The sequence below is a fragment of the Heterocephalus glaber genome, unplaced genomic scaffold (assembly GCF_053883595.1).
Source record: "Heterocephalus glaber isolate CG9 unplaced genomic scaffold, H.glaber_assembly_v1.0 deba00001503, whole genome shotgun sequence".
NCBI classification, from domain to species: domain Eukaryota; kingdom Metazoa; phylum Chordata; class Mammalia; order Rodentia; family Bathyergidae; genus Heterocephalus; species Heterocephalus glaber.
This window is the reverse complement of record NW_028258323.1, coordinates 475,700-498,676: the sequence shown is the minus strand read 5'-3', so window position 1 is coordinate 498,676 and position 22,977 is coordinate 475,700. Positions and strand designations below refer to the sequence as shown.

The window sequence follows — 22,977 nt, the reverse complement described above, 5'->3', positions numbered from 1 at the left end:
GTTACCCCCATAACATAATTGCTATTTATTTTCTTCACCAGACTTGTTGACTTGTTACAAGCCCACGTCCCTCATTCTAATGAGCTCAGCAAGAGCAGCAACTTAGATAACATTTAAGTTGGGTTAGCACAACACCTGAGTTATATCAACATCCATAAATCTATTCATGGGAAAGTACTAGAAGGAGGAAGGGATGGAAGGAAGAAAAGGGACTAGCCCTATTCTATCACATTTGAGGGATCATTGCAAATGCATTTAATCTGTTACAATCCTACTTGATTAGATAACCATTTGTCACATTTGACCATTATGTATGTTTCTCAGGGGAAACATCTCACTGACTCTTAGAGTAAACTTTAGATCTTTATATGGTAATAAAATAAATGTCAAAATAAAGCTTTAATTTACAGCCTCTATCAAACATCAAGAGCAATAAAATTTAAATTATCAACACTGATGTGATGTCATATGATGTTAGCTTTAAATGATTGCCACATTGTATGAGTTAGCTTCTTATTACTACAGCACAGAAGCCCCTGATGTCATGCTGTGCCTGTCACCACTCTCTTTCCCAACTGCGAGGAAACCTCTGTGAGATAATACTGTGTTGTGATATCATTTGGCCTTCACTTTAAAGAAATGCAACATTTTATGTATTAAACATACTTCTGTTGTTCAGCTGGGTCAGTTAAGAAATAACACTTAGGGCCAATATGATTATGAAGATGAAACAGAACTGTTGGAAACATGAGGCAGTCCTTGATTATGTAATATTTAGAATATTTTTAAAAATTGCTCTGAATACTTTTAAACATTCTACTGGATATTTCATCAATCTCCCATTTTGCAAAACAGGAATAGGGATAGACATGCTATTGATACAGTATTATTGCGGCCATCCTGTCAGTAGACAAGAGAATGGAGAAAGTAAAAACAAGAGAGATTCAAATATACCGAAAAAAAAAAAAAGACTCAAAATCAAAGGGACACAGGAAATCAAAAATTGTCCCTTCAAGAAGAGTCAGGCCCAAGTCTTTGATGTATTGAGCAATCAACAAAACAGATGCAAAGGCTGAAGAAATAACTGGCACCTTTTTATGGTTAATAGTCCCTAAGGAAACAAAAGATAAAAAGGAGACTGATGTCTAGATTTAAATTTTTTGTATTTGTTTATTTAGAAACAGACAAATTCTTGACAAGTTGCCCACATGGGACCTGAGACTGTGATGCTTCTGCCTCAGCCACACACAGTACTTGGATCACAGGCATGCACCACCATACCCAGCTCAGATTGAACTTTTAGTCCATTGCTGTGAATTATCACCGGGACAGTGGCTAGTGAAAAAGACCTCATGCTCAATCTACCAAAGCAGAACTTCCTTTATTTTGAATAAAAGGAATGAAATGGAAGAGGTGAAAAGTGTTCATCTATTCAATTCCATGAAATTATAAAAATTAATTTCATTCTTTGCCGTAAATATCCAAATCTATTTTCCAACATCACCATATCAGCAGGCTTTCAAGTTCCACAGACTAATCCTAAAGTGGAAATGGAGTTAAAAGGAGCACCTTTGGCATAATCTTTCCAGTTCTTCTTTAGGATTTCAACTACCAGAAGTATATCCTGTAGGAATCTAAAAAAAATCAAAAGCAAAGATAGGCTGATAGACACACTCTCCAGTTCTCTGTCACATGCCCAGGAAGACAATCCATGGCACCTCTCCTAGTCACAATCATCAGCCACTGCTCTGTGCCACTTTTGTTTCGTATCAGAAACAGGATGCATCTCATCTGCTTTGTCCGTGAATTCTCTACGTCATCTGTGAAGTCAGCCAGAACCACAACTTGGGTTCACCCTTGATCTTAGCCAAAAGGCTGAGAAGCAATACAACTTGGGTTCATATGAGGTATTGTTGATGGTTCAGAGTGTGCAAGATGAAACATCTAAAAGTATGGATCAGCTGCAAATACCGAGAATGCTTATGGAAATTCATTTCATGACCTTAGTCACTTTCTTCATCACTGAGATAAATACCCAACACCCACAACTTAAAAGAGAAAAAGGTTATTTTGCCTCACAGTTACCAACTATGGTCATCAGTTGGCTGCAAGTCAGAAAGGGCATAGTAGAAGGGTCTGAGAGCAGAAAGCTGCTCATGTCACAGGGCCCAGGAAGCCAAGAGAGAAGGGAAGCACCAAGGAGGTAGAAATTCCCTTCTAGATCACACCCACAGTGACACAAATCCTCTGACAAGTCCCACCTCTTAACAGTAAATTCAGCTATGGATTCACCAGTGGACAAATCCACTAATGAGTACAGTATCCCCATTATTCAATTATCTCCAAAATACATGAAACTTTAGGGGAACACCCCAGATCTACACTATAACATTGCATGCCTTGCCCTCAAAAAATTCATGTCCATCTCTTTATGAAAAATATATCCAATCCATCTCTAAGAGTTGCCAAAGTATTAACAGGGTCAGCTCTTATGAAAAGTTTAAACCCAAAGTCTCTCTGAGACTCAAGGCAAATTCTTAGCTGTAAGTTCCTATAAAAATTTTTAAAAATTAAAAATAGTTAAACACTACCAACATACAATGGCATGAGGTAAACATTCCCATTCCAAAAGAGGAAAATGGGATAAAAAGGAATGGGGCCAAAACAAGACCAAAACATTAAAGCATTAAATCCTGTAGGCAAGCATTAAATCCTGTAGCTCCCTGTCCAGTACCCAGGGCAAATTGTGGCAAAGAGAGTTGGCAGCAACACCCCTACAGCATTGCTAGTTGTAGGCCTCATGGCCTATCTCTTCAGGTTGCTCCTCTCATGCTGGCTGCATTTCTCAGCAGATGTTCCACATTCTTGGTTTCTCCAACTTCCTGGGATCTCCACTGCATTTTCTGTTTCACAGTTACAGCTTCATGTATTGCCCTCTCAAGAACACACTGCATAGTCTGTCAGGCCTTCTTCTGAAGTCTTGGTAGAAGTCTCTCTGACCCCAAAACTATTGTTTTCTGCATGCCTATGAGCCAGCACCACAGGATGGTGCTAAAGTCTGCCACCAGCTCAAGCAATAGCTTAACCCCCTTGGATCATGGCTGCAGAGGCCTGAGTGCCTGGATGACTGAGCACTGTGAACCAAATCCCAGGGAACCAATTCCCTAGATGGCTTTTTTCCAGCAGAGCAACCAGGGGGTCTCCTCTTGAAGCAAAGTCTTTCAAAGGAGTTTTCACTTACCCTTTTACATTCTAAAAGCCAGTGAAGGGCAGGGTCATTCTAATTCTTCAGATTCCCTCAAACCATCTTTACTATTCTCTTGATTCAAAGTACTTGGCTTCTTATTAATGTTAATCTTTTTAGCATCCATACTATCCAAGGCCCCAGCTTTGTAGATGCCTCATTTTTGGTGAAATTCTAAACTTTTCAAATGAAATTTTGCTCCTAATTTTCAATGTAGATCTGACTAAAATCCATCAACAGTATACATGCCACAGCAAGAAGGTTAGGCTTCAAATTTTCTCCACCAGATTAATTAGTCAGCCACTCTTAATCTCTGTCTCCTGCAAAGTCTGAGGTGATGAGAAAAATTACAGACAAATTTTCTGCCAGAATGTAACTCAACACATGGTTGAGTCCAATTGCCAATATAGTCCTTGTTCTTAACTTAAACCTACTTCACTGTTGCATTTCTATCCACATTGTGGTCATCTGGGTTCTTACCAGTACTGCCTATCAAGCTCACCTTACAGTATTCTAGGGCTTGTCTAGCCAGCCTTTATAAACCTTTCCAGACTCCTTCAGTTAGCCAGTTCCCAAAGTTTCTTTACCACACATGGTAATGAACATTCATGGCAATGACCTCACTTTTGGTTCCAAAATATGTCTTAGTCACCTTCCTCATCATTGGGATAAATATCTAACACCTAAACCTAAATGAGGATAGGTTTATTTTGGCACTACATTTATAACCTATAGTCAGCTTGCTCCAAGGCAGAAACAGAATGATGGAAGAGTCAGGCATTTTAAAAAAGCTTCTCATGTCATGGAAGCCAAGAAGTAGAAAGAAAAACAAAGAGTCCAAGAGGGAAATATACCCTTCTAGATCATACCCCAGGTAACCCCCCTCCTGCAACTGGGCCCACTTCCTAATAGCATATTCATATGGACTCATCAGTTGTTCTCCAATGACTATAGTTCTCCTCTGATTTAGTCACCTTCCAAACTTATGAGGCTTTGGGGATACACCTCCAATCTAATCTGTAACCATGGCTCTAAAGAAGTGAGTATTAGTTGTAGATGTGTGGATTTTATCAAGCTCTGTATCCCCTGATAGATAAGTACTCTAAGCATACTTTTCATGTATGTAGGGTCTATGGATGTCCAACATACATGCTCTTCCTGAAGACCTGTCAGCAAAAAGGGTGAATCATTAACATAATTTCTATAATCCCTAGGATGTCTCTAAGTTTGCATCATTATTTCAGAATTACAGGGCTTCATGCAAACTGCATGTCTATTTATTAAATGTGGTATCAGGTTTCTTCTTTTTTTCTTATTTGATAAATAGATCTACTAAGAAATCTACTAACAGAGATGATGGGTACCACAAAAAACATTTCATTTTTTTCTACTCTTTCTTTCTTCCTTTCTTTCTCTTCTTCTTCCTTCCTCTTTCTTTCTTTCTTTCTTTCTTTCTTTCTTTCTTTCTTTCTTTCTTTCTTTCTTTGTATTCTGCCTAGTTTTACCAATTGCTAGTCTTGGGACACATAGTTTTTTTAATTCTTCTAAAATTTTGTCTCCTGATTCACTAAAAAAGTATGGATAAAGTACCATGAGAACAAATAAAATGTTAATGTGGAGCACTAAGCACAGAAAGTTAGGTGAAACAGTTCATATTCACTTCCCTTTATCTTCTTGGAAAAATACAGGGAAGCGAAGGATTAACTCTGAACATGTATTTTCAAATTTCATTAGCTAGAACCCTTTTTAATTGTCACTCTAAAAAATTTGAGGCTGAAGAATGGCTTGAGATTATACTCTAAAATAAGAAGGCCTTTTTAAAAGTTTTGAATACTTCTTCAAAACAGCTAATATCTAACACAAGAGAAAGTCTGAAATTTTCAGATGGACATCAAAAGAGGAAAGTTATAAAAGTGTCAGGTGTGTGGTATGCCACAAAATCAAAGTCCTCAGGTGTAGCACAATTCTTGTTTCCCAGTTTACAATATAAAAAGAAAGAACCAGTGAGAAAAAAATATAATTTCTGTGGAAGTAGCTAATCAGAGACATATTAAGTTGAAAAGATGACAAATATTGCTATTATAAATTATTATTTCTGATATTGGATAAAATGAGGTGATCAAAAATTTTTAATTAAAATATATTGAAACTTTTCTATTCAGGCAATTACCTGAGATCTACAAATATTTTTATTTTTTTCCACCTGTAATACAAAGATATATAGTTCTGAGATTAATACCTGATATTGTATATTTTTGGCTAGTGACACAATGTTGTAATTTCTATGGGGATTTCTTTGTACTCATAATCATTTGAAAGCAAACTAATTGATAGAATTTCAATCAATAAGCAACATTCTATTTCATGGGTTTTTCATCTCATAATTTTGGATGGAAAGGGCTTCTGAGGCAAGCAGCCTCATTGTTTTTAATCTTTAAAATATTCTGAAAAAGAGAGATAATATTTTAAACAAACACTGTCTTTTTATGACAACTGTGTGCAAACTGATTATACTGTAAAGAGAAAGTTTTTGAAACACTGAGTTCTTTCAGTAGGGAATCATGTCACTATTATGATAATGGCTAAAACTCCCATCAACAAAGATTTTGACTTAAATATTCAGAATGTAAACTAACACAGAAACCTTTGAGGGTTTATGAAATCATTGTGTAGGTTGAAAATGGAATTGCTGTTCATTTTCCCCTGGACACTAAAAAGGTAAATGTCCCTTTTCTAAAATATCTATAGATATTACAGTATAAATTTTATAGACAAAAGCAATGATTGGGAAATAATTAAAAGTATTACTTTCTGGAAGAATCAAGGTAGTTTAATGTTTAAAGTGCAGAAACATTTGTGAGGCTAAGCAAAACCTCTAGATAGCTGGTACTGAGAATCAACTCTGAAACCATCAGCTTCCTTTTTTTTATTAAGGAGTGGAGAGAAGTGACTAACTCAAGGGCATGTCCATCACTAGTGGAGGAATAAAGTCCATAATGCAGGAGGAGTGCCTTTGGCTACTGTACCACTACATGCAGGAACACAAAGGCCATGTAGAAACTCATTTAAAATGTGCAGAAAATAAAAGTATTAAGTCTTGTGACTAGAAAACAACTGAGAAAGAGGTTTCAAAATAGATACAGAAATTCAGCTCTGCCTAGCTGTCTGAAAAATGTATTAGAATTTTCCTGCTGATGTTTTCTGCCTTCCCTGGAGAAGGTTATGAATGTTAAATAACACAGTTAAGATAGGGTTATGTTGATTTATTCAAACAACCAGTGTATGCTTGCAGCCAGGCCATGGTGACTGCATATTGAAGCATCTTGATCGGTATCTACAGGTGCATTTCTGTGTCCTGGTCATCCATCATACAATTTCTCAAGATTGGCCACAAGGTAGATCAAGTAGGAAATGTGCATCTATTTCTGCATTAATGTTCTTAAAATCTTAGTGAGAAATGGCATATTATTCAAAAACGTTTGATCCCATACCTAAGAAATATACTTAACTAGGAATCCAGGTTTTTAAAGATGAGCTGAGTATTTTGCTAATACATAGAATTCATTAATAGAGATTACGCTAATTGTTTCTAATGACAATGACACAACAGGAACAATGATAAGAGGAAAAATCATTTATCATCATTTAAAATATAATTAATTTTTAGTACCATGTATTTTAATACCTTAATATTTTAAAATAGTGAAAATCCTATCTGTGTATATGGCAATGTTCTTGGCTTACAAATGTAATAAAATATTCTTTCAACTTGATAATATAAGAAGTGAGGCACATGATAGACTTTGAATATGTGGAACAATGAGAAAATGTTAGTCTCACTTACGTGGAGATGTAAAAATCATGTATGTCTGATGTATGAATTGTAACTAAAGTCCAAAAGTACAAAATAAATTTTTCTAGTAGGTTGTTGAGTAGGAATGAGCCTAATGTCCTGGAATAGTTTCTGGGGAACAAAGCAGCAGAAATAAAGATGTGCTAAGTGTCTTACTGCCCTAAGAGATAACAGAATAAATAGACTCTAACTCAGTGGGATACCAGTACTGTGGCCAGAATCACTGCCTGTCTTCTTCTTCCTGCCAAGGACAAAGAGTCTGGAGGAAAAGCAACAGTTCTGTCAAATCAAGAGCCACAGAGCTCCAGAGAGTCACTAGCAACTGGGGAAACTGGTATCTTGCTCCTCAATTTGTCATGTGCTTAGGATGCTAAGTACCTTTAGGTGAGTAATAGATTAAATAATTCAAGAGAGGTCACAGGACAAATAAAATTCTGTAGTAATTCAGCAGAGCCCACACTAACACATTTGTCATGGTATTATATACGGTTGGTATAATGGATAATTTTGGTCCTATGTGTATTTCCAATAAGTTCAAGTAAAAACTGTGAAAAGTGGGTTCCCTGGCTTTGTGATTCCAGAAGCTAGAAGCCATGAGTTGTACTGCTCATTTCCATAGCTAAAGCCTCATCTCTAATCAGTAACCAAGGCAGTCAAGATGGTAGCCAACAGCCGTAAATTAGCCAGAAGACAGGCATAACAAACAAGGACATGAAGGAACCCACAATGATGGGCTCTTAGGCAGAGATGCATCTGTTCTTCCCTTCCCCTCTGCCAGCCCTCAGTACCAGAGACTTCAAAGAGAGAAAAAGATGGCCCAGTCTCTCTCTCTCTCTCTCTCTCTCTCTCTCTCTCTCTCACGCACACAGAGTCCCAGTGCTGAAGAGAAAGGAGGGCAAGTCATATGGTGTTTTCTTGTTACCTGAGTGCCCCTGTCAAGCTATTAAGACAGGAAGTGCTGGGGTGAGGCATGAAGAGACATAGATAAAATATAAACTGAGTGTGAAGCTTGAGTTTTAAATGTTTGAAATTTAATAACTAAAAATGATCACAAAGTTCCTCAAAGGTTAAACATAAATTTACTTCATGATGCATGACCCAGCAATTCCATTCATATATATGTAAGAATGGAATATATAATATATATATTTCCAAGAGAAATGAAAATATGTACATATAGAAACTTGTACCTGAATGTTCTTAGCAGCTTTATTCATAATAGCCAGAAAATGTAAACAACCCAATGTCCATCAACTGACAAATAAATGAATAAAATGTGGTATAAAAGATAGTGGTATATTATTAGACAATGATAAGAAATAAAAGACTGATACATGCTATAAGATGGAGGAGCCTCAAAAACACTATAGTGCTGGGAATGGTGGTACATGCCTGTAATCCCAGCATTCGAGAGGCTGAGGCAGAAGGATCACTAAGAGTTTGTGACCAGCCTGAACTACACAGTGAGACGCTGTCTCAAAAACACATGTTATATTAATTGAAAGAAGCCAAAATTCAGAATGAGAATAATAATTTTTGTATTTAGCATTGCTTCATTATACATAAAAGGCAGCTGAGACAGTTTTCAAATTATAATTCAATGATTAATAGTCACTAAATGAATGAACATATGGTAGTAGCTCTAGAAAAATCGAGAGCAGCTGGATTTATGTAGGGTAAAATTAAAGAAGACAGGAGATGAACTTCCCAAGAGAAAACTGTAAGACAGCAAGTAAGAAATGCCTTAAAATATTACATTTGTTAGGGAGAAAATATTGCTCCAAACACCAAAAACATAAATGCTCAAATTACATTTCCACTCACTTAGTTTCTTTCTCCTAAATTCTCTTCTCCACTAGTTGGTATAATGGAAATTTGCACAAGCTTCTACTAATGAGGTAATCCAAATATGGACTACTTCGTCCCACATGTTGAATTATATCACAAATCCAAAAGCCATCTGTTATGAGTAAAAGTTAGAGGCAGAACTCAAGGAATTTAACTCTAACAGTTTTTCTACTGAATTGGTGTTGATGAACAGGTATTGTATTGGAGACAAGAAAACCAGTGCTTGCCTCTCTCTAGAGTGGTCCAATTTTGCAAAGCAGTTCCCTTAAGTTTTCTTGGCCATCCTCATAACCACTTGGATGAACTCTGATGGTGCCAAAAAAACCCAACTGAAACAAAGCAAACTGATGCACTACAAAAATGAGCATTGTGTATTTGAGACTCTTTCCATGTGATTTCAGTGTCTGACAGGTGAAAATGAGCTGTTTTCTGCTCTGAGGCTAGAGCAACCAGTAAAAAGAAACTCTGCATAAATCTTACAAGTACACAGGCCGATCATCACATATTCCCTTCACCATGTAATTAGTGAGGTGCATATTGTAGATCACGACTTCTAAACTGCTGTGTCTGAGCATACTAATGGTGAAAGATAGTAGATGTGATGATGATGATGATGATGATGATGATGATGATGATGATGATGATAACAACAGCTAATACATTCTAAATGCTCAGTATGTCACTAGGTATGTTCTCAAAGCATTATTCCCTGTAACGTTAACAAATAATTTGGAAGTTGGGTATTAGTTACTTTTTACAATGAGCAGCATATATATGAACTGGAGTGACTTAAACAAGCCCTGTAGTTATGGTGAAGTCTGGACTGAACTTTGGCTGTCTGGCCACAAAATAACTAGATCCCACTGCTTCCCTGGGAAATACCTACACTGGATAAAACCATTCCTAGAGTGAATGATGAGGATGCACTTCCCTTCCACACCACAGTTCCTCTGCCCATCAAACTCTATTTTGTCCAAGACTACATCTGTCACTTTCCTCTCTCTAGTACCCTCTCAGAAGCGACAGATATTCTCAGCTCTTCTTCCTACAACAAAGTTTATACGATGGGCACCCTTATAATTCCTGCTTCTACAGAAACATGATGAGAGGAAAATGTTTATCTACAACTTAATTGCTTTTCAATAATTTTCCTGAGGTTAAATCATAATATGAAAATCAGTCTATTATCTGGACACCAGACAGCTCCAGCACTCTCAGAGGAGGACTTTTGGGGGAAGTAGGCATTTGGATTCCTTTACAAGATACCCATAGTCTATTTTAACTGTTTAGCTTAAAATCTAATAAAACAAATAAACAAAAAAAACATAAAATGGAGAATATAAGACCTCAGGACAAAATTGAAAATTCTTTACATCACTCTGGTATGCTTCTCTAAGGCCATTTCTAATCACTGCTTGTCTTCTCTCTTGGACACCAAAATACCTGAACATGTTCAGCTCCTCAACAGTCTTCTACTTTCTTGGTCACTCTGTTTCACTCCAACAGCTGCTGGATCAGCCTTCAATGGTCTGCTGTCTACTCCTGTGAGAGATTCTCCTGGCACTGTGAATCAGTGGTAGGTTCTCTTCCCATAATTCCAAGAATTCCCTGTATTTTCCTTATTAAAATTCTTATCACTTCATACACAAATTTTATGTGTTTGTAATACCACCCAGAATTAAACCTCTTCTTCCCAAGTGACAGTTCTATGTAGCTAACAGAATGGAACAGCACCAGGAGGGCTGCTGCGCCTCCAGCCTGTCTACCTTCTTTTTTTTTAATTTGTTTTTTGGTACTGGGTATCGAACTCGGGACCTTGTGCTTGCGAGGCAGGCGCTAGAACCACTAAGCTAAATCCCCAGCCCTATGCAGCACCCTGTACATGCACATCCCAGATGATGGGAGGAATGGACCCAATGGTGAATTTCAAAGCCAAGTGCTAGAAGTGTAGTCATTGGCAGCTTGTGTTCCTATGAAGCTGTTTAAAGCAGAATCTGGATTTTCATCTGATAGAGAAATAGGCTGCTTCTTTTGAAATCCTTATTTTGAGGAGTTTATTTCTTTCAAACATCACGTTTTCATTTCCTGGAATCTAGCAGAAAATGTGTAAGCACATTAAAAATCTACAAATTTGTACTGAATTGTTTTTTTTTGGTACCAGGGATCAAACTTGGGACCTTGCGCTTGCAAGGCAGACACCGGAACCACTAAGCTAAATCCCTAGCACATACTGAATTTTAAAAGAAGCAAAGGAATGAACAAGCAGCATATCTTAAAAAATAATTTTTTATGCTAACATAATTAAAATAGCTAACATTTATCTGACATTTACCATGTGCCATTGCTTTCTAAAATCATCTACATAAATTTGCTCATTTAATCCTCACAGTCACATTATGACCTATGTGTCATTACTACCTTACGGTACAGATTAGTACATTAAAACTAATGCATTGGTCAAGCATGTCCAGCCCATGATCTGTGGCCTTGTAGTGATATTTTGTTTCACTATTATAATAAAAATAAAAAAATCAAAGAAGCTTTGTTACATAGATATAGTCATTATATTATATATTTTATATGAGGCCCAAAGATACCTCCGCTTCACTCTATGGGGCTCAGTGAGTTGGACACCCCATATGCCCAGTGTGATAATTGGTAAGTGGATGAGTCGACATTCAACACAAATTTATTCAGAAAGGCTGTGTCTTTACCTATTCTGAAATAAACAAATTTTATGTCTGTACTGCAGCATAGAAATAAGTGACAAAGTTATTCAAATAAGTGAAATAAAATACTATTTTTATTAATAATACTTTCTATCTCTTGATAAAGCTCCAAGAGTCCCTAAACATTTGTGACGACATGCTGCACCAGTTTGCCTGTCTCTATAAATACCAAAAGACTGGTGCCACAGAGAAGTCTGCTTTAGATTTGAAATGAAAGTAAAATTCTAGCATTTCCATTAATGTTTTAAGCACTTAGTTGGGGTTTGGCTTCACCTGGCTCATGTTTCATAACAAAAAACAGCAACTGCCTTAGAGATTCCCAGACTTCATAAACTCCTGAGTTTCATTAAATATATAAAATTAGAGCTTACTCTATAATCAACAATCAATTCTTGCACATTTGGAGGTCAGCCCTCAGGTTATAATTCACTCAAAGTCGTTTTGCCTGCTGAGTTAAGAAAATCCATTGTGATCTAATATAGTGTCATCCAATCATGTCCAGAAAAATCCTTCCCCACACAATGGGATCAATATCTGATGTAGAGATACACTAGATTAATTGGGTTGGGGCCTACTTAGATTTGAGCCATTTTATCAGGAGTCAGCTTGGCTTCTAAAAATCAATCCTTTCTACTGTCAACTTCGAGCATGAGTGTGTGCGTTGGGGGGGGGGGGTCAGAGGTGTGCACCAGCTCAGCCCAAATTGAGGCTTAGCTTTTGTCTAAGTAATAATATACTTCAAGATAGAAGCCAGGCAGACATTGGGAATCTATCATTGGATTCATTTTACAAGGCCTGCACAATTTTCTTGATTTTAGGATAAGGATAGCATTCATGATTTATCTCTGACTCATATGCCATTATAAACTAAACTTCTGTCCATTATATACTGAACTCATGTGAGTTTTTTCCTATTTTAAAAAAAAGTCACCACATATTAAAATATTTAGTTTGATTTATTTTAAATATCAAATAGTCATACTTTGAGGTGGACCAATAATACATTGCCAGGGAATTCTTGGCTCAGGGAAGCAAAGTCATTGTCTACCAATCAGGTACTGTCTGTTCCCAGAGAGAGGAGAATCCAGAGTGTTTTTGTCTTTTGCTCAAAAAGAAGAAACAAGAGAAAGGGTAAAGAAATTTCCAAGTCCAAAATCTTGGACAGATTTTTGAATATTAAGAAGGCAAAGTGCAACTTAAATAAGAGCATGAAAAACAAGATTAAGTCCAAGTAACTAAGAAAGTAACTCAAATGGGTATTATGTGCTTAGAGAAGTAAAATTTGAAGGTACAGATGGCAGAAAAATGTAACTGGGAAAATTATATTCATTAATGGATTAGGAAATGGCCATTGCGATCCCTTCCTAAGAGATGAACACAGTTCATCTGCACATGGTTCCCACCGCCCACAAAGAAGTCCAGTCCAGCATACAGATCCCTTCCTCTGTGCCCCACCTGTCTCTCTAACTGCACTTCTTGCCTTTTTGCCACCTTTCCAATATGAAGCCATCCAATGATGCCTCTTATACAATTCCGTGTCTTCTCTCACCTCTCAAGTCCCTTTCCCAGTGTGTCTGTCTGGAAAACTCCCACCAACCTTTGAAACCCCGGGGAAAGGTCCCCTGCTGCCTGGGTGGCTTTCCTGACCCTACAAGACAGATCATACTCACGCCTGGGTGCTAACTGCACCTGTGCTTTTAGAGCCTTTGGTGTTTCCATGGTAGCCTGTCATGATTAAAATTGTTTATATATTTTCCTCACAGGTAAGCATTTTCACAACCAATATAATTATAGAGTTTGATTCTCTTTATTGAGTTAAGAAGCTCACCAAGAGCTTTTACTCAAATAAATTAAGAACTATATTCTAGGACAGGAGGGACACACATTTCTAGTTTTATACTCTTATTTTAGAAGTACCTTGTAAGACAGAAGAAAACAAAAGCAGATTGGGTTTGCTGAACATTTCTACCTGGCTAGGAATGCTTAAAAGTGAATTTTTCATACCACCAGTCATGTTTTTCCCAGTATTCCTGAAATGTCCCTCATCAAAATATATGAAGACTAAGGGCATTTTTATGTTGGAAGCCCTGAAGTTGAACATAAACACCCAGAAACACTAGTGGCAAAAGCCAGGCTGAAGGAAATGAGGGTCAATGGGAGCGCTGTATGAGGAGTAAGGAACTCTGGTTTACAGTTCCTCCCTCCCACTCATTAATTATATCTCTTTGGGTGCTACACACAGAAACACAACTAGACACAATTTCTTACACTTGAAACATCCTTCAACATGTTCTTCATTTGTCTTTTAATTCTTTAAAAGGCATTTTTTATCACTCCTGGGTTTATTCAATGCAGCTTATTCTTTTCTGTTTTAAACAGACATATGAATTTTATATATGGGGTTGAGAATAAATACCACTTCCAATGCCTGGTCCTTGTGCTATCTCTGTGTGGCTATTAGTACTTCTTTGGTCAATATCACTCTATTTTGTTGATTTTAGTTATTATAACTCTACAGATACTAGTAAAACATACTAACATCCAAATATTATTTATCTGTATTATAAATTACTTTCATGTTGAGGCCAATTTATCATTTGAACAAACCAGAAGGTTTTTCAATTTCTAATGCAGATTTCTAATTCATCACCGAAGTAACTACACTGTACTGAATATATGTATGAAAACTTACATACAGCCTATAGTTCAGGCAACATAATATCCTCTGAACAACTAAAGGCAGAGTTTCTCAAATCTGGGATTTTGTGCACATTCCCTGACATCTGCATCTCACATTTGAGAAACTCTGTCCTCAGGCTTGATCCAGTAAACCTTTCCCTGATTACTAGAAGGCATTCTGAGTTCATCAGAGTTCCAATACTTGTTTGGCCCGTGTTCAGTTTTCCAGTCAGCTCCTGTTTGCTCCTCTAGTTCACTGTTGAGGTCTTGCATCATGTCTATGTGACCACTTAATTTGAACCCACCCAAATTAACAACTCAGTCCACCTCCCACCATGTCAAAGAGAGTCCATAGGATCAAATAATGAATCTTATTTGTATTGTCTTTTTACGTTTTTCTGTGCACTTCTGCATATCAAATCTCCACTTTGGATTCCCTAAACTTAACTTTTTTACACTACAGTGATCTCTCCCCCCTCCCCGCCCTGAATTTGAGGAACATGATTTCAGGTTCAAAATGATACCTTAACCTGAGTATTGAATAGTGTGAACCAAGGTGTAATGAATGTAAAGAGTGAGACAGTGAGAAAAGAGAGAAAAGATTATTTTCACTCTGGGTAACTTGCATTAAACCTAAATCTTGAATTCTTCATACAAAACCTGGATTAGTAATAGGGTCCACCCTCATATGATTATCTTAAGTATTTCACAAGATAATATGTGTAAATTCTTAGTCCTGGTAAGTACCCTCGAACTAGGAGCAATTTCACAAAATGACTGGGGTTTGTAGTATTGTATGTGCCTTCTCTGCCATTTTTATGTGATTCAATTACCTTGAGAAATTACAATGCCTTGGGAATTTAAAATACTAAAGCAAAGTCCTGATCCAAATTTCTAATTAAGTTCTTGAACTTTAGGACAAGAGGAAATAGCCTCAAGCACACAGTGTTAGAGATGTTTATATAAACTAATCTAAACAGTTTCTTCTCTTATTTATATGTCCCCTAGATGTAGATGTAGGGAAAACAGGGTGAAGCCCAAATTCACATCCTTCCATCAAGGGATAACTAATGATCACATCAGAGAATGCTGTTACATCGACAAAAATGTAGAAGGTGATTTTTCTTCTCTCTCGTCACAGTCTTGAGACTTGTGGCTGAGAAAATGATAAGTGAATAAGGAAATAAAAGACCACAAAAGAACCACAAAGACTCAAAGCAACCATTCCCAGATGAGCCTACTATGTATTCTGGTGAATGTATCAGCATGTTAGGGTCAGTGCCAGATCCACGCTTTATGTGAGTTCGGTAGAGGGGATGCCTCAGAGAATTCGCACTGAAAGCGCTCTCCGAAATTACTGAGCTATGTTTACTGATTCCCTGCAAATCCTTGCTTTCAACTTTTTCCTGGGAAAAAGAAAAGATGTTTTGGCTACAATATGTATGTCTAGTAGTTGTCCATTCATATCTTCTCATGAAGTAAGATTGCCTAAGGGACTCATATTCTGATCCAGCTTAGTAAAAATTAAAATCAACATTAGATAAGTATAACTTGTCCTTTTGCCTCAGTTAGAAAGTTCAACATCCCCAAACAAAAACAAACAATGGTGGAAAAGTATCAAAGATGACTCTATTGCAAGGGACCAACAAGACAGAGTTGGCCTGAGACTGCCAGTTTCTAGAAAATCCTTCTGCATTTCCACCTCTTAGGACCACAGTGGTTTTTATTTTCTCCTACTTACCAAAGGCTTGGTTTCATCTTCATCTTTGAAATAATAGAGTTGATCTCCCTTGAGCACAAACCAGCGGGTGTGCCAAGTCTTGACAAAGCCTCCTTGCTTCCTCAGCCACCCACACTTCATGGCATTCTGCCGCCCTTGGCCTTGATGGGTGCTCTTGGTGGAGTCATTGTTCTCCTCCATTATCAAGCTGGTGGACTTTCCTATTCGGCAAACAAAATGAAGGGAAAAATAAGGTCCTCTGTTATAGTCGATTTCCCTTTAAGCCACCACATATTTAAAAGTAAAAAAATAAAGAAAGATTTTTAAAAGCTAGAGAAAGCCTGAAAACATTTATCAAGTCTTGTCTAAATGTCTAGAAGTAAACTAGAGACCTGCCAACAGTATGCCCAGAGGAAACTTGGAGAGAACTTGCTGTGCTTTCCTGCCTTCATTACCAAGCTTTATTAAGTGATGAGAATTCTTTCATCTGAGTTGAACTAAAGAATGGGAAAGTTCTAGAGGTAATGTATGAAACAGCAATTTTTGAAAATAAATCAAAGCAACCAACAAAAACATTTTTCACCTGGTGTGCACTGGCCTGTGGTTACCTGAGCACAGGCACACACTGGCACCCCTCAAGTTCAAGCTTAAAGGATGAGTTTAGAGACCTCAGTGAGAGACATGTGGTTTGTACTGTGGCAATTTCTCTAGATGTTGGTACCTCCCTCCTCCCGAGCATCCCCTTGAGAGTTTCTTTGGCTGGTCAGGAATTAGTGGAGCTGAAAAATTTAGGAGAAAATAGAAAAACAAACACTTGCTTAGGAAGTTGAATTTCCTTTTTCCCAAATCCACCCTCAGACTTCAGGAAGGAGTGGTGTACCCAACCCAGGACATAATGAAGGATATTTTAAGTTGATGTGTAAAGGAGGGCCAAGCCAGACAGTCTCTACACAGAATAATAAATGAAAGAGCTGATTAAAGGGAAACTATTAATCAACAGTTGAGAAGTGAAATGGCCATAGCAGTAAAGAGGAGGTGGGCTTTCTGGGAAAGCTGGCGCTCTATGGGTAGGAATTAAGAGATGTTCCAATCCCACAGACCTTCTCTGAGTCTTGCTCATCTTTATATCTACACATTTATTCAGAAACTGAGAAACATACTCCCATCCTATGTCTTGGATGAGGATATAAAATATAGATGAACTAATGAAATATAGGACAGTGCTATTTAGGCTTTTATTATTTCTGATCAATTTCAGAAGGCATGCCACCTTTTTGACTTGCCTTTATTTTTCAGCCATGTTGTAGGTTCACAGTCTTAGTTATTTATTCCATGAAGTGTCCATTGGCAGCCCTTGGAGGGGGCAAACTTTTCATTTTGGGTCTGTAGCTGTTTGAGTGCAATCTTGCCACTCCAGTCATGACAATAAACCAGATCTTCAGTTCTAAATACTTGTTATTTTGACCAATTCAACCATCTTCTCAGTAGATTTACCTCCTCCATCAGTCTGTACTGCAGTCTGTCTCCAAACTTGCTTTAAACTTAATCTATTTAAAGTGCTTTGAAACTTCAGGTAGGCCATTTAACTACTGTATTATCTATCTCATTCAATGTCAACTTTCATCCTTTTTTAAATTCTGAAATTCACTTCCAATTAATACTTCCAATTTCTATGAAGCATCTCAAACTCTGCTGCACGGGGCATTCCCATGCAACAGTGTGCATGCAGGGAGCATTCTCTCCTCTCCTGTGGGCCCACAATTGCATGCAGATTGGAGAATGCCCAGACTCTCAGCCGGCTATGCCCTCCAGACAGGAACTTTCATCTCTTTTCTTTCACAGTACTTGACCTAATCTAAAAAAGCCCAGTAAACCCCCACTCTAAATGAACAATAAATGCTGTCATGTAATTTAGATAATGAGTGTGCTTATTTAGACCACCCTAAAAAATCTTTTTTTTGTCCCTATGGTATTTAAATTATTCAAAGCTCCACAATTAACTTCATCACTATTTATTCTTTGAACAAACATCCAAACTTATAAAGTTAAATAGGATGGTAAAACAAACATTCCAATGTGTGTGTGTGTGTGTGTGCACATACACACACACACACACACTTAGAATACATTACAGAAAAATATATCCTTTTTCTCATTCCTCTCATATTTATGTTTTCTATTAAGTTTAAAAACTTCCCAAAGTGCTTCCAGGTAATTAGCAAGTTGCAAATGAGTAATGTAGAAATACACCTGGCCAATGGCCCCCCCTTTGTCTGCTATCAATGCCTTAGTGAACAATGTGTACACTGGTTTATGATTCTCCTCCTGTCAGTTGTTTATAAGGCTGGCTGAACGCAATGAAAACATTGCCCACCGAACTGGTTAAGCTACTCCATTTTCATGAACACATCACAAAGTATTTTGATATCATTAATTATAGCAATTCATTAAAATAGGAAAATAGATTTATCATCTCCCTAAGGAAAAATAATGCCACAACTATTGCTGGATGAATAAAATTAAGTTTTATAAAAATCATCATGATCCTTACAGAGTAGTCTTGATAGTTCTAGAGAAATTGAATGATTGCAATGTAATTCTTCATCTTTAAACTCTGACATCTGTCATCTCTGTAGTTTCATAACTGTAGTGATAGATATTCTCTGTACTTAGAACAAGTCTGGTATACAGTGAAACTCAATCACGGTTTGATGAAATAATTGAACTTGCAGTAGTTTTCAGGCTAGGTGTCTAAAGCTGAACATGATCTCCCTCTGAAACTCAATCCTTCCCTAAATCTGATCTGAGTAAATGACACCATGATTATGTCCAGTGGCAAAATGAAAAGTGATAACTGGACCCTCCAATTCTCTTGCACCATGACTATCAAATGAATCAGCACATCAAATATAAGAAAACCCAAAATATTTTATGCCTGTCCCCGTTGGTTCTATCTTTCTTGGTACCCGATGGTCCAGGCCACCAAATTCTTTTGAAAAGACAATTCTAATAGCCTTCCAACTCATTTCACTATTTCCATTTTAACCATGAACACAAACACCTGGGTACATATCATACATATGTCATCCTTCAAAAAGTGGCCAAAGTGAGCTTTTAAAAATTCAAATCAGATTATGACTCTCTATACCTAAACACATGTTATTAGCTTCCCACTGTAATTATTTTAAAATCCAGTCATTTGATGGCCTCCAGGGCTCTGAATCATCTGGCTCTGCTTACCTCTCTAATGTAGTCTCATGCCATCTCCTCCCTACCTCTTCCCACACCTACACACATGCACACCTCACCGGTCTCCTGCAATTCTGCAAACACCCGTGCTCCTTTAGGGCACTGCATCCTGTTACTTGCTGATCTCTGTCCAGAACACCCTGCCTCCACCCTCTGCATCATCTACCTCTTTTTCTCTAAATCTCTACCTCCTCGAGCCTCCACTGGTCTCCCTGTGAAGGAGTTCAGCTCTTGTTATTCTCTGCCAGTGATCTCTGTAACTCTGTCTTCTTAACACTTTCCCAAAGTGCTAGTTCCTTGTAGGAAAACGGATGTACCTTGAGCACCATGATGTTAAGTGAAATAAGTTGGACACAGAAATGTAAATAATGCATGGTTTCTGTTATATAAGACCCCCAAAGATGAAATAAATTAAAAAGCAAAATAAAAGATAATACAAAATATGGAGATTGCTTCTGCAAAACAGAAAAGGACCAAGAGATGGAGGGAGCGGGTGGAGAGGAGGGAAAAGGGATAAAAATAAAATGAAGACGTCCTATGTCCCTGTACCAACTCCCCATGATGAATATAATTACTATGTACTAATAAAATTTAAAAATAAATAAAGTGCTACTTCTATAGCTGTTTGTGGGGAGTTGCTTGGTCTGTCACTCCACCAGGACCCCAAAAACTTCATGAGCTCAAGATCACCGTCTTCCTCACTACTTTATCCCAGCATCCTTTGTAACACTTACTTGATACTCAGTAAATATATATAGAATCAACAAACGAAGCTATGTAACAGCCACAAGAGAATGCCTATAAAGAGTATTTTGGGGGATACCATTTCATCGAAATTAATGCCTTGAAGAAAATTGTGTACTTGAAGATGTTGGGTCTTTTCAGTTAACACAAAAAGTGTTCCTACACATACTGTCACAATGAACACAGTTGACTAAACCCACAGTTGTAAACCTGCCCTTCACAAAATAATATAACATCCAAAATTTACACTTTCCTTTGTGGTAGTAAATATATATAACCAATTATGGTTGAACACTAAGAAAAGTAGAATTTATTCACTGAAATTCTCAGAAAATGATTTCACTGTACCCATGTGGAAAATACTTTCCCTATAGTCAGGCCGTGGCAACAAAGTGGGATAGGAGTTTACAAAAGAGAATTTTTACCAAATCAACATAACAATGACAATATAATACTAGTGTAAATGCACAGCTCCTCCAAACTAAAGCGAGCATAGTTAAAAAATTTTATGTCTTCATATCACTCTTAGGAAAAAGTCTTAATGATGTTACTGTACCACACCATGGCTTGGAAAGCTCTCATCATTTGATGGCTTGTAGTCTTGAATGGTCTTTCAGCAGTGGAAACTGATTCCTCCATCTGCTCTTACAATTCTGTTTTGCAACCAAAAGAACCAGGAACACAACAGCGTTAAGCGCTGCTATCAGAATGAAATTCATGCTCCCAACAGAACTTTCTCAACTCCAACAGCACACACATAGGTACTTAGATTTGTGACTTCATTTCAACAAAAAGTACATAAATGAAGATGTATATAAACTGAATGCCAGATACCACAGAATTGCAATGTATTTGAAATGAATTGTGGGTGGTACAGAATCAATTGCACATGTTCTGCAAACACAAGACAATAAGATAGAAGGAGGGAACTAGGGTACAAGAAAGAGTAACTTAAAGGGTATAAACAGTTCCACCAGGGTGCCTTAGTTCCACTCAAGCAAAAGCTGTCTGCTCCACATCTAGTGGATATGGGAGAAATGCAAGTGCAGCCTCTGTCAAGGTCCATTCCCTGGGCCCTGGCGGGATTAGTATCTTGCTGTGAAAATGTAACTCTGGAATTTTGTGTGTACAGTTTCATGCATCATGGCATGGCTGCACAAACAAATCAATTTAGCCATCCAGTCAAAAAACAGTGATCCATTCTATTATTGGAGAAGAAAATAAAAGCAAGTAACATTGGTAAAATACTACAATTTATGAGATTTATGAGGCTTTCAAAAGTAATTTTGATCACATTCAATGGTTGCCTTTGTGTTGGCATTGGAATCAAACTCCTCTATAAAATGTGATTCCCTTGTACACAGTGTATAACTACAAATAGCCAATATTTGTCTGAGCTCTACTATCTTATTTTTCAAAGCCCCGATTTGTTTTATAGGTGTCGCTAGCACACTTGTTTGTCAAGCAGTAGAACATTTTACTGGCTGTAAGTCTAAATCCTAGCATATAGCCTATTTATGCAGAATGGCTCACATTATAAGATCTTACACAAAAGAGATAGCACGTGCATGCATGTATTGTGTAGCTGCATGGGCATGCATGTGTACATCTGTGTGAGTACATATTGTGTGGGGTGGCTTTCCTTAGAGAAAAAAATAAGTCAAAATGCTTAGTGATATTCTTTTCTCATTTTTTAAAGTAGTGCCATGACACTGAAAGATATATAGACATATGTCAGCAAAAAAGCACAGAAGAGCTTCATCATTCAGTGTTCCTGAAATAACCTTGTTTGTGCTATTATTACTATCAACTTGCAAAGTTATGGGTTATTATTATTTCCTAGAACTCCTCAATAACTGTGCACCTGGTTTAGAACTTAAACTTGTTTTTCCATCTGAGTCATGTGAGTCAGTCACCGCTATTTGATTTCAAATGTCCAATCCTATTTCAGCTCAGCAGTGAATGTTAAACCCTACTAGGTCTCTCTTGTCTCCATCTTACTCCTCCTGGGGTTTCCAACTGTGACTCCGCTGTGCTCTCAGCACCAAATCCATTCCTCCTACCCTTGTGACCTGGAGCAGAAGTTTCTGTCCCCCAGGAAACTCTCCTACCTGCTGTTATGGACTGCGTGATTTTGCCAGTCCTAAACTCCCAAGTGAGTAATTGAAGATGCAGCTCTGGGGAGGAAATCAGGGTTAACTGAGGCCCTGTGGGTGGGGTGCTGGTCTGACAGTGTCATTGCTCATGTAGGAAGGGATCAGAGATCTTTCTGGATCTGTCTCTTTCTGTGCCTGCACAAAGGGGTCACACGAGTGCACAGTGAGATGATGGCCACCCATAAGGCATGAGAAGAGGATTCTGAATGAAACCTATTTTGTCAGAACCTTGAGCTTAATCTTCCCAGCTTCCAGAACTGCAAAAGATTTATTTCAATTGTTTAAGCCTCCCAGCCTATGGTATTCTGTCATGGCAGCCTAAGCAGAATAAGGCACCTGCTAATGCCCACACTCAGTCACAAGGTCTGAATGTTGTCTGCTGTGAGCTCTTTGCTAGTTCATTTTCTGGGACATGGACTTCACTAAAGGGGAATCATCCAGGAGACGACCCCACCCAACCCATCCCCCAAACTTAGTCAATGACTAGCTGGAAAGGGGGTACAAAAGACAGGCTCTTCTTATGAAAGACCAGCTGTGTTAAAATCTGTGCTCCAGAGCTTCCCCACCAGATCAGGCCACATCTACCATATATTTTTTATCTCCGTGTTCTAATCCCTCTCCCACAGCTCCCCTTCCTCTGAGCATGCCCCCTACTAGGAAATGACTCCTCACCTCAAGTTCCAGGGACTCTGGCCATGAATGACGTTGAGTTGCTGGTGACTAAACTTTTGTCACCTTCCCACCTTTCTCATCCC

The 22,977-nt window shown here is 37.8% G+C and overlaps 2 protein-coding genes across 2 annotated transcripts in view; both read right to left on the bottom strand.

Annotated features, from left to right (window-relative positions):
• Positions 1-16,186, bottom strand: part of LOC101711674 (lipid transport auxiliary protein 1-like) — a 219,126-nt gene extending 202,940 nt beyond the window's left edge. Inside the window, exon 1 of the mRNA XM_087185945.1 lies at positions 16,095-16,186. The gene's annotated coding sequence lies outside the window, so the exon portion shown is untranslated. The remainder of the gene's footprint in view (positions 1-16,094) is intronic.
• The window catches only part of Arhgap24 (Rho GTPase activating protein 24), a 400,876-nt gene extending 384,602 nt beyond the window's left edge, over positions 1-16,274 (bottom strand). The window contains exon 1 of the mRNA XM_004870505.4: positions 16,095-16,274. Within this exon, the coding sequence (XP_004870562.2) occupies positions 16,095-16,274 (180 nt within the window). The remainder of the gene's footprint in view (positions 1-16,094) is intronic.
• Positions 16,275-22,977: the final 6,703 nt, after the last annotated feature.